The sequence below is a fragment of the Phalaenopsis equestris genome, unplaced genomic scaffold (assembly GCF_001263595.1).
Source record: "Phalaenopsis equestris unplaced genomic scaffold, ASM126359v1 Scaffold000799, whole genome shotgun sequence".
In the NCBI taxonomy this organism is placed as follows: domain Eukaryota; kingdom Viridiplantae; phylum Streptophyta; class Magnoliopsida; order Asparagales; family Orchidaceae; genus Phalaenopsis; species Phalaenopsis equestris.
This window is the reverse complement of record NW_018165239.1, coordinates 212,450-225,044: the sequence shown is the minus strand read 5'-3', so window position 1 is coordinate 225,044 and position 12,595 is coordinate 212,450. Positions and strand designations below refer to the sequence as shown.

The window sequence follows — 12,595 nt, the reverse complement described above, 5'->3', positions numbered from 1 at the left end:
AGATGGTGCTGGCATGAACAAAAGTTGCCCAACCATAGTAGCTCTCCTTTTCAAAATAAACATTAAGCATTTGTGGATCATCAGTAATTATCTTCATAATGATGTCCTTTTTCCGTAATAACCAGATTTTATTGTTTTTATTTCCAGCAAAATTGTATCTACTAAGGGCCAGTTTGGGGCAGCTTATAAGTGCGTGCGGGGTTTTCAAAACACCGCCTAGCCGTTTGGTTCACGCATTTCATCTACTTATCCAAACTGTTTTCTATTTCTCAAACAAGCGAGCCGCGACATGACTCCCGCAATCCGCGTTTCGTTCGCCCAAGTAGAGGGATTATTCCACCCGTGCTCTCCCGTGACCTCGTTCGCCCCTTTTCCTTTTTGTGACCTGTTCACCCCTTTCCCCTCCCGTGACCTCGTTCCAAAGAAAGAGTTCGACATCTTTCTTCCCGGCATAGGCATAGGCAGGTAAGTTCTCGTTTTTCTTTTGGTTCTTCTTTCTTCAGCCTTCAACTTCCGATCTTCACGGTTTTCTGAACTTTTATTTTTCTGTTTGATTTTTTGGTTGAAGTGCTTTGATCGATCTGGCTTTTATTAAAACTTGAAGAAATTTAATTTCTATAAAGAACATGGCCATTATGCATCAGATTACAAGATGGTTGTTTTTTATTTATTATTTTCATTTTATTTTGAACCTCAAATTCTGATAAGCTTGTGATAAACTTTACACTTTTTGATTTAAGGAAAATAAAATAATTAGAGGTTTTTGGTTTCTCCTATTAGGGTTTGTGCTGTTACTTCCGGTCAAATGTTATCATTGATCAATGCTTGCTGTGCAAATTTAGGAGCTGTTTGGCTGCTTGTTTTATTTATTAATTTATTTGGTATAAGTGTAAATTTTTTAAATGTTGGTGTTGTTAAATCATAAAGATTGTATAGCTTGATACGTGTTAAACCTTGTTCATAGATAATTTCTAGAATTAGAATTTAAATGAAAAAGAAGAAGAGGCGCAATTGGGAGAAGTAATGTAAATATCTTAAATCTTATTTCTATCTGAATTTAGTACATTTGGGATTTAGCCTAAATTGAAATAAAATCAGAGTTGAGACGATAGCTGGATTTATGTGGCTAAAAAAGTATTTGACAATTAGGATATTCATTTGTTAATCTAGGGGATTATGTACTACAAAGAAAATTTTGGGATATATAAAAGAGATCGGTTTTTGCTCTTATATACCGCATTTTGCTTTTGAAACATTTTTATTGAGATCCTTGATCTGGCATTATATGATTGATTCCTAGGTTTGATTTTGGGTAGATTTCATCTTCTTTTGGTGCTTGTTTGTAATGCAGCGATAATGTAGTGAAATTGAAAGCTTAATGCACAAGTTAGAACTTTTAGATGGCATGAATTTCTATTAAGTCAAGATGATTCTGATACAGAATACTAAGGTGTAGGAATTTAATTGTTGAAGCCATATTGCCACGTTAGTAATGCTTCGAATGAAGTTTTATCTGTTGTGTTTGGTTCCATATTGCAGGATGGAGATTTCAATCTTATCAAGCATTGTTAATCTCCGTACAAAAGCATTTGGTGATTCGCATCTTTGTGAAGCCTTGTATGAGCTTCAAAAGGTCATATGTGAGTTCAGATCATTCAAATATGCATCCAAGAACTTCAAGAATTTGAAGATGGAGGGGAAGAAGATGAAAAAAAAAAATTCAATTTTTGAATGTTCTAAAAGACTCTTACATGAGAAATGAAAGGGAGAGGAAAGAACGAAGATTGGGTTTACAGATTAAACAACTTATTAGAGAAGAGAAGGAAGGATGAATAAAGAAAATAGTAGTAACTAGAGCACCCAACATTATATCAACAATCTATATATTTATACCACTTTAAACAATTTTCTGCGATACATTGCAGAATTTTTGTGATGAAAGATCCTTTGGTCTACTCTCTTTTATAATCTCCTGAAGATTTCCCAAATCTCACTAAAAAATAACCAAGCATGAAATTTTTTTTGTGAGTTGTGTAAATGTATAGAAATGGTGTACTTGGTAAGAGATGAGATGTTCTTCTTTTACTGATTTTTTTATTTTCGAATCATTGAATGACCTTGAGCTTAAGATGGAATTTTTCTTTGTTGTCAAACGATTGAAGTTGGCATGGGGTTCAGCTTCTCAGGCAGCCTTTATAGAACTGCAGGGCTGCCATTAGGTAAGGTGAATCATGTAGAATTTAAATACATAAGAATTCTGTGCTTTGTACGTAAATTTTCCATTTTTTATTTTTATTTTAGGGTAATTACATACATATCACCCGAAACATTGCTATTTACCAATTTAGCACCCGAAACATTGCTATTTTATCAGTAGTAAGTTGCTTGGGCATCCCAGCGAATCAAGCGCGTTCATATTTCCATGGTGGTTCATACGTGCAGTTTAATTCAAAATTTATTATCAGATATAAATTTTTTTTAATGTATATTGACTAGTCTTTGTTTAGATAACTCAGCCATTTTTCTGGGAAAATATTATGTTTGGAGCTCTTCATATGCTTTGCATTGTGATAAGGGTGAGGATGTTGAATGAAGTGTAGTTTTTGGCTGCAATTTTTGACAGATGTGATGAGTTAGGGGTCAGTTTGGGGAGCAAGCATTCATGAGGAAGGGCATGATATCAATTGTGTTAAATCTCGTTGCTTTCCTACCACTCTTGTACTCTCTAAAAATGTGCATTTTTTACATTTATATACCAGAAGATTTCACATTACAAAAAATACTGTATATAATTTTTTTTTTTGAAAAGTAGATTGAAGATTATGGGTTAGATGTGTAAATACATATAAATCACCAACGTCTTTCTTTTGTTTTTTTATAGACAAAAATGAGCTCAAAGTTTCAGGAAACTCCGGGCTAGTATCTTGCGCAACACTAGCCACATAGCTACGACCGACGATTCTACAGGTGCCCACGACAGGTGTCAATTCTTAAGGTGGGCAGACAACCTATTCCACTGCCCATAGCGATTGGGGCTCGAAATATCCCAACCGGACAGCGTTGCTCTGGGTTCGACGATTTCTCCACCCGAGAACGTTGCTCCAGACATGCCACTTCTACATTTTAAAAAGAATATTATCATAGTTTTAGTTGTAATTTTGTTATACTTTTTGTTTTTTAATAGGTTTGTAGATAGTCTCTCTTGAGTGAGGAGGTTATCTTTTTTTTCTTTGAACTGTTAAATAGTATTTTTTGGATTTTAGCATATTGAATGTGTTCTCATTATATTACTGTTGCAAATAGTTCCACTACACATGGTCGAAATGATCATTTTTCTACAAAGAACTGCAAGTCGGCTGTTTTCAAACCGCAGAAACTAAACAGTTTAACAACTTATTCAGTTCAGGGGCAAAATGATTATTTATCCAGAAACAGCTGTAACGCACAAACCAAACAGACAAACAACTTATCAGGATCAGCAATAGACACGCAGCTTATCAGGATAAGCTGCTTATCAGCATAAGCTGGATAAGCTGCAGCTGCCCCAAACAAACCCTTAATTCTACAAAAATGGTAATCTTATTTAGACTTTAAAATTCAAGACACAAACTTAACTGTATTTAAAATTTGAAATTCATCTTTATCTGATTGACTTCATCGCCGTCCAACAATCCGATTTTCCCTTTTCACTAATAGACTTCTGTTGACTTGTTTCCAATCTCAACAATGTGAACCTATAATCGCCATTTTGACAGTCTCCATCAAGAAATCAGATTGTTCAAATTTAAGCGTCGTGATCCTCTGATTACATCATATTTTTATGCTCATGTTATACAGAATGTTTTTTTGCTATGAACTTCTTTGAAGTGGATGATTAGATTGCTCTTCTTCTTCATTAAAAGATCTCAAGTTCAATGTTCTTGAATGGCTGTCTTCTGCTCTGCAAAACTAGATTATAGTCAATCATATTTCTTTTAATGTCATACTTTTCACATTTCATGGTTTAGATTCCATGTTGGAGCTCCTTCGTAGTAATAGTCTTGTTTTAATTATGAATGAATGAAAATTAGATATCATTTGCATTACTTGTATGCATTTTTTTACCTTCATTGTTCTGCCATCCATCTGATTTTCTTACCTCGAAGCTAAGGAAGCTTCAACTTATACCATGTTGTTATATCAGATCTAGTTAACAGGAAACAACATATTTGTGATATTTTTTCCCATAATTCTTGGTAATTTTTTTAAAGGAGATAGTTTTAGCTCATGTTTTTACAGATCTGTTGTTACTTCAATTATTTGGAAAATGGTAATTAATCTGCTATAATCAGAAGTTAACTTTCTTTTTCAGCTTAATTGGAAATTTTAGTATAATCTCTTAATGATTACAGTTCTTGTTTAGAATTCCACAGCAACTTGACGAAGCCACTGACAAAAAAATATACCTAAGAAGCAATTGAACTGTAGAGCTATACTCTCTTTTAGGAACATTCTAGCATTGTCTTTTTATTTTATTATTTTTTTCATTCTAGCTTTTTCTTGATTTGCTAGTATTATCTGAATTCTGCTTGTAAACAGTGAAGTAGCGTGAGCGTTTGCTACTATTTTGGCTGTTATGCTGCTATCTGTGGATTGATATATACTCGTTTCTTTCATTAGGCTTAGCTTTTTGTTGATGAGCATTTTGCAAGTATCTTGGCTGTTATTTTGCTTTAAAGAATATAAGTAGCATGCTCATTTTGCAAGCTAATTATTATGCTTCTATTTGTGGATTGAAATGATATAATAATATTTTGTCCCACTAACTTTATCTATTTAACATTCTTCTGTTCTAAATATTGATATATATATATATATATATATATATTAAAAAAGAAAGAGCTAAGCTATAGCTCCATACATGTTAATCTGAAAGTTGGATTACAAACTGAGTGAGCAGAACACTCATACCAAATTCATCCCCTCTAACTAACTAGATCATACAAGTAAGTATACAAAAAAATTTAGGGACCTATCTATGATAAACACAAAAGATGAATATATATATATCTATATAGTTATTTATTTATTATTATTTTTGTGCAGATTAACATATGGTTGAGCTCTCTGTCTTTTCATGCATATGCTGATATTTCTTATGCCAGTAAAGTTGATGTGAGTATTATCTTTTTATGTGTGCATTTTTTATGAAATCATTTTTTGAGCTAGTTTGCATCTATACAATTAATCATATATTGTGAGGAAAATGTCTAATTATTTGTGATTGGAAACATTTATCCACCACAAAGGATGATTAGTGGATTTGATGAACTCTTGAAACAGATTGTGCAGGAGTTAATTGCATGCTATTCAACTTTGTCGCACTGAAATGCAAGTAACTTTCATGTAGAAGTTCTTGATTTCACAGTTAACCATCCTTGGGCATGGAGTGCAAAAATTTGTTATCTCCGAAAATGGTTCCTTTACAATTAGCTTACTTAATTACGTGCTAACTTTGATTGTGTGTTTGTGAAATAGAGAAGGCTCATCAAAAGACATTCTTGTAATTATTCTCTGCTGATGTTAACTTGCAGAAAATGAATATTTTGTAATCTTGTATTAATTTAGCCTGCCTCAGTCTATCAGTAGTTCTTTATACCTCTTTAAAGATTTTGCTTTTAGAATTTGATTTGGGGAAAGGAACACTCTTGATGGCAAATTGATGATGGATCCTTGTTGTTGGTTGAAATCTTTTATGTTTTCTTTCCTTGTTTTGAATTTTAAATTGCTCTTGTTCTCCTTGAATTCAAAGCCAAACATAAGTCATATGAGTTAGTCTTGTAGAGAGATGATTCTATTTAGAAACAAGTTAGGGTTTGGGTAAGTTGAGTTTTTTGAGAGAGATTTTCATCATTGGGAATTATGATTATGACAACTTCAGGAATTGGAGTGTCAAGATACATCCCGGTGCTTGGAATTAACCAATATGGGAAGATGTGGTCAAATGTTGAAAATAATGCTCTTCTTTTATTCATTTTATATCATTAATAGTTTATAATTCAATAAAATAAAGAGCCATTAAAGAAAAAAATTGAAGTAATATAATTAAATTTTTTCCTTAGCTCGGGTTATTCACATCTTCAATATTTGCTCATATTTTATTCAAATGATTAAACATTTACTGTTTAGTTCGCAATAACAATAAGCTAAAATGACCGATGTGTACGCCTACTTTTAAACCATTGTAACGTAATGAAAATAAAACAATATGCATGCAAGTTTAATTTATAATAAGCGAGTATAAAACCATTTGACAATTTTCATCTATGAATATAATCAATCAATATATTTTAAATCCTTTATAATTTCATACTATAGCATTTTAATATTTTTTTTTTTTAAAAGCCCAAGGGCAATTATATTAAAAGAAAATGGTAGAGATAGGTTGTATGAGTGGGCCCAAATTGGCGCCCAACTCACAGGGTACAATACAAAAAAAAGAAAAAGAAAAACTCAAAAGTAAATGATACATATAAGATCAATCGGGACGACCTAATTTAGTTCTGCCTCTGCCTCTAGTTCTCGGAAGGGAACCAACTAACAAATTGGTGAGATGTGTACCATTGCTCGAAGTAATCAAAGTATCATCCATTAGATTTCTTAGCTCAAGTAGATCACCATTCTTCTTCTTCCTCCTGTAAGTGTAGACCTGTCATTCCTCATCTGAAGATTGTTGCTCATTCGGATGAGGTGGTAGTGCTGCAATAGAAAAATTACCAACAGTTGTGCCCACAAGAGGTTCAAGTGTATGTGAGGTAAGAGTTGTCGCCCTTACCTCTGATACTTTCTGAAGATGGGGAGCTGCAAGGTTCTCCTGATTATCAGTCCGTGTAGTTAAGGGTTCTTCAGTAATGTTTTCAATAGGGTTTGAAAGTGTAGGTTGCTCAACAGGGCCATCCAGCTTCTCATTCATCACAAAAACAATATTTTTAGGGGGGATCCACAGGGGCAATTAAATCAGACGCCAAATCATGTCCTGTGGTAGTTTTATCTCCAGATGAAACAAATATGTCCAGAGCAGTGGGGTTAGATCTATCTTTCTTCACTTGATCTTTAGATTTCAAATTATGATGAAACTTATGACATTTATCAATGTTATGCCCAAACATCTTACAATGAGAACAGTAAGGCGGTCTATGCTTCATGACGATTTGTTGCCAATATCCATAATGAGTTGTGCCCAACCAGACTTCAGTAACATCAGATAAAGTAATATATCTTTCTACAAGTATTCTTGTCACGGAAAGTCTGGTTAGGTTAAAGGTAGATAGATCTAGCTTCATATGGTCCCCAAGTATGACCCCAATAGAGTAAAGAGCCTGATGATAAAAAATGTGCATCTTGAGACTAGGTAGATTAAACCATATCGGTACAGTAGGAGGTTCATGATTGGGGTCAAAATCAGGAGACCACTTGAGTAGCTTCATTGATTTACCAGCAATGCTAAGATATTTTTTGGAGAAAATTCGAGTTTAGTGTTCAGTCGCGGTTAATTGAATCAATACATGTCTCCCATCAACGAGCCTCATTTTCCACTTTCATGCTAATTTGAGATAATCAAAACTTTTCCTGATAACTTCCATAGGTGGATGCCCCCACTATAATTTTTCAATAAGAGAACTTGAATTTATCAATCAAGGTTGAAATTTCTAACTCAGAGAAAAATAGTGTTGCTTTCCCATTTTTTCTGCTTGCATTCTTAATAAAGGGTCAGTCATCTGTACCATCACGATACTATTTATAACTTAAGGGAAAGACAACTGCCGTCTCCACCTGAAGATTACCTACCACGTGAAAAAATGAGACTTTGTGAGGTTCAACCGAAGAAAAATGAAGCTCTATTACAACAAGGAGAAGCCCGACCGAGTCGGGCAGAGGGCAGAAATGACGAGCCGCGGAAGGTCGGGGCAAAGCCGCAGATGTCGAAACTGTGTAATAGTCGCGCGGTAGACACGAACCACAGAATATGGACACACGAGTGTGTGAAACCTGTCGACATCGAAATCGAACAAAAACGATGCGGACACGAACTGTGTCGGCATCAAAATAATGACGCAGACGCGAGCCGATTCGAAGTCGAAGCAGAGCGAGCCGACGAAGAACAGAGAAGACACAGCGAGGGACGACGCTGGAAAAGACGCAACTAGGAAAGGAAATGATCTGATGCGATAATAGTTGCTGATATAATGCGATAACAATTGCTAGGGTTCGCCGTTAGTCGAACCCTAGCAGAGCTGATAGCGGGATGATATATATATTTAATATATATATATATATATATATATATGAAAAGCTTAAGGGCTGATTTTATTGAAATAGAAAAAATACATAAAAAATGTATGCGGGGACCCACTAGAGTGACCCCACTCATACGATACCAAGTACAATAATACCCCAACAAAAAGATACAGATAGACTCAAAAAAATTTGAAACATGCAAAAAACAAATAGCTAGGGACAAGCCAGTTTAGTCCCGCCTCTTTCTCTAGTTTTAGGAGCAGAGCCAGATAACAAATTTTGAAGTGTCGTGCCATTGCAAGGAGTAACCAAAATATCATCCATTAAGTTTCCATATTTGAGTGTGCTTGCGGCCTTCTTTCGAGAAACGTAAACCTTATATTCTTTATTTGAAGACTGACTCATGTGATTTTCGGTCTAATTAGATTTTAGAATCACAATAGAAGGAAATGCAGTCGTTGCCACAACAATAGGTTCCAGTGTATGTGGAGTGTGAATTGTCACCTCTGTACTTGATGCTTCCTGAAAAGGAGTTGCGGGGCTATCCTGACGGGGCTATCCTGATTTTCAGTTTGATTTTCAGTTCGAACATTATCCCTTATAGTATGGTCAGGAGAAGGGTTCCCAAGAGGCAGACATCAACTCCTGCTATGTGGTGATTCTCTCATCAGGTTGACTGTCATCAGATTTGCTGGGAGCGTGTTTAGGCACGTGGGGTGCAATAACATGTTCCTGCTTTTAACTATTGATTTTTAGCTGTGGGTGCAATCTGAAACATTTCTCTTGCGGGTTGTTTAAACCTCTTGCAATACTTGCAGTAGTAAGATTTTTGTTCTATAATGATTTTTTGCCAATAACCATTGTGAGCACCAAACCAGACTTCTTCTACATTTGGTAGTGTAATATCCCTTTCAATCAAAATTCTTGCAATAGAGGGCTTTGAGAAGTGAATTGTAGGTATGTCTACCTGCAAAGGTTTTTTCAAGCATAGTCTCATTTGCATATAAGATAGGTAGGTCAAAGAATCGAAGCTTGAGTTCAGGTAATGAGAATCAGATATGTGCAATTGAGAGTTCTTGATTGGGATCAAAATTGAGGGTCCATTTGAGCAATTTCATATGATTGTCTTCTATTTTGATAAATTTCTTTGAGAAAATTCTTGTGTATTTTTTTCTATGCTCAGCTGTATCATAATATGTCTTCAGTCGAAAAGACACACGTGCCAAACCCTAACTTATTTGAAATCTTCAAGAACCTTCCTGATAATCTCCATCTTAGGTCGACTTAATTGAAACTTTCCAACTAGTGGAAATTTGTATTTTCCTGCACGATTTGAAATTTCAGCTTCAGGGAAGAATATTGTTGATTTGTCCGCCTTTTTCTCTTCTTTTTTGATGAAATTGCAATCTCCATGTCCTGCAACAGAATCATGGAACATCTGTGGGAACATCGGACTATCTGTGAGGTGGAAAGGGGAGCTGCGTTTGTGAACCACTTTAGCATCGAAGTGTTTGGCGGGGTTATCACCAATGAGGGCGGCGGCGTAGGAAAGCCCTGAGGCCATTAGCGTGCTTCACACAAGCACTGCAGAAGCAACAGCTGGCACAGCTTGTCGACTTCCGCCGACGAACGGGACGCGAGCAGTCAAGTAGTTCTAGCAGAACTGGCGGAGCAGTCGAGTGGCCACGTAGCAGACGAGCCATTCAGTTCTACTTTGAACACGAGAAACGACGAACGTTCGTGCCCAGAAATCGTCCTTCAACGAGCGGTGAGCACGACGAAGGACGACGGACCAGGCGCAGCACGACGAGCTCTCCGAAACAGACAGAAGAAGAAACAGAGGAATTCAGGCGTGAAACTCTTCTTCTTCAAGCGTGAAGTCAACGTAGCAGATGCTAGGGTTCGCCTTGAGGCGAAATCCTAGCAGAGCTTCCCGCCTGTTGAAACCCTAGCAGAGCTTCCCGCCCAAACCATACGGCGAACCCTAGCATCTGTTTCGATATCTCTCTCGCGTCTCTGCTTAACCTTCCTCGTCAGTTTCTCGCGTCGTCTGCCGCTTTCTGCTCGAGCTGATTTCGCAGGGGTCATCCGTTTCTGCGATTTCGGCGGGCTGCGTCGCTCTGTTTGCCGCGTCACTTTTGCTTTCTGCGTCGCGACTCCTTCGTTGTATGCCGCTCTGCTCGAGCTGTTTTTACAGGGCCGCTTCTGTGCTTTGCTCGAGCTAATTTCACAGGGTCATAGTTCTGCGTCGTCCGCTTATGCTATTTAGGCGGGCTGCGTTCTGTTCGCTGCAGCCTACAGGGCGCCTTTCTGCTTGAGCTGAATTTGCGGGGTTTCCGTTCTTGCTTCCTGTTTTCTGGATTCAGACTTTGCTCTTCATTGATTTCTTCACTGTTTTTAAAGCCACACCTCCATCTATTGGGGATGGCTTCGGACAGATCGTATGCTGTGTTCTTGCGGGTGTCCACGCCTCAGACACACCTAAATCGTGTTCTTTTTCTCATTCATTTGAGTGAGAGGAGGATATCAAGAAACTTGGTAGGAAGAATGAGAAACCTGCCATTTTTTTTACAGAAGCTGAAGGTATTCAACTTACTTCCTCCTATTGACTGAATTTGATTGAAAAATTTTTATATGGTCATCCGAAAATGGAGCTGATTCGTAAGAAATTTGAGCTTATGCACCTAGTTGGGGAGTGGAAAATTAGACTGTTAGATGAAAAACACTTTTTCATACAAATTAATAATGAAGAAGATTACACGCGTTTATTTGCTAGAATGATAATCTGAATCGATAACTGAACAATGAAGATTCTGAAATGATATGAAGATTCTGAAATGATCTGTGCTGAAATGATCTGTGGATTTTGACCCTCAGACGGAACCTCTGATCATTCCGGTTTGGATTCGCCTCCCTGGTTTGAAATTTCATTATGTTACTCAAAAATTTTTGTACGTTATTGTCTCAACTTATGGTAAGCCACTCAAAATGGACATTCCTACTTTTAATTTTTTTCGTCCATCAGAAGTCAGAGTACTTGTTGAAAGAGACATCATTTCATCTGTATTTTGAGGAAATTTGGTTGGGCACACAACATTATAGGTATTGGCAAAAGGTTGTGAGTGAGCCTTTTCCTTCGTATTGTTCAATTTGTCATATGTTCGACCACTCCGGTTCTCAATGCCATCATTTGCATCCACATCTCAGACTAGAAAAACACAGTACTCCGCCAGAGACAGTGATTTCATCTCCTCCTGATCAGCTCCAAGTTATTGACAATATTGATCATCAAAAGAATGCCCCCGAAGACGTCATCATTCTCGCAGACAATATTACAAACATTCAACCGTCTCTGGAGCCTTTTGTCTTGGGTGAGAGGGAGATACTTCAGACCCCACTTACCCTAGAACCTATCACCGTTATTACAGGTTGCAATACTTCTAATGTTTCACTACCGCCTCATCAGGTTAAGCAAGCTGTAACTGTCACTCAGGTTTATGGGGATCTTGTTGTGCAACAGCCTACAAGTGTCCAACCAACTTTAGAACAATCTATTGATCAAATGAGTCAATCATCGGATGAGGAATGACGGGTCTACACATCGGTGAGGAAGAATAAAAATGGAGACCTACTTTAGTTCAGGAATCTAATGGATGATACTTTGGTTACTTCGGACAATGACACTCACATTACTAATTTGTTAGTAGGCTCAATTCCGAGAACTAGAGGCAGAGAGAGGACTAAAGTGGGACGTCCCTAACACTTTTAGGCCCTTTGGTGGCTTTTTGGTTTCTTATCTTTATGTATCTTTGCTTTATTTGAGTTTTGTGTGAGTTGAGTTTTCTTTTAAGCTCTCTCATACAACGTTTCTGTATCTTTTTCGTTTTAATAAGATTGCTCTAATTTGACACAATACAAATATATATATATATATATATATATCATTTTATATATGATCATCATAGGAGCACCGTCTAAAATTTTATCATTTAAGATACTTCATTATCAATTTATTTTTTCATTCAAGTGCATAAGTACCTCTGTTTTTTTTAGTAGTAATATAAAAAGGGTGAACTCTATCAAAGTCAAGTATGAACATAAAATTTCTATGCAGTTTATATCATTCACATGTTTTTTTTTCATTTAATTCTACTTCTCAATAATGCATAACATTAGTATTTCTAAAATAATATATTCATCTCAGTGATATGACCAACATATAAAAGAGTGTAGTGTATAACACTATAAAATAGTTTAATTTGTTTTCAGTAACAATCAATGAATTCTGTTGACCTCATTTTTAGTGAGGTCTGGTCTT

At 36.4% G+C, this 12,595-nt stretch overlaps 1 protein-coding gene across 2 annotated transcripts in view; it reads left to right on the top strand.

Moving 5' to 3' along the window:
* LOC110031255 (probable histone acetyltransferase type B catalytic subunit) overlaps positions 1-12,595 on the top strand; it is a 68,526-nt gene that overhangs the window by 32,318 nt on the left and 23,613 nt on the right. For both annotated transcript variants that reach the window (XM_020734371.1, XM_020734370.1), the window contains one exon: positions 5,086-5,154. In XM_020734371.1, the coding sequence (XP_020590030.1) occupies positions 5,086-5,154 (69 nt within the window). The remainder of the gene's footprint in view (positions 1-5,085; positions 5,155-12,595) is intronic.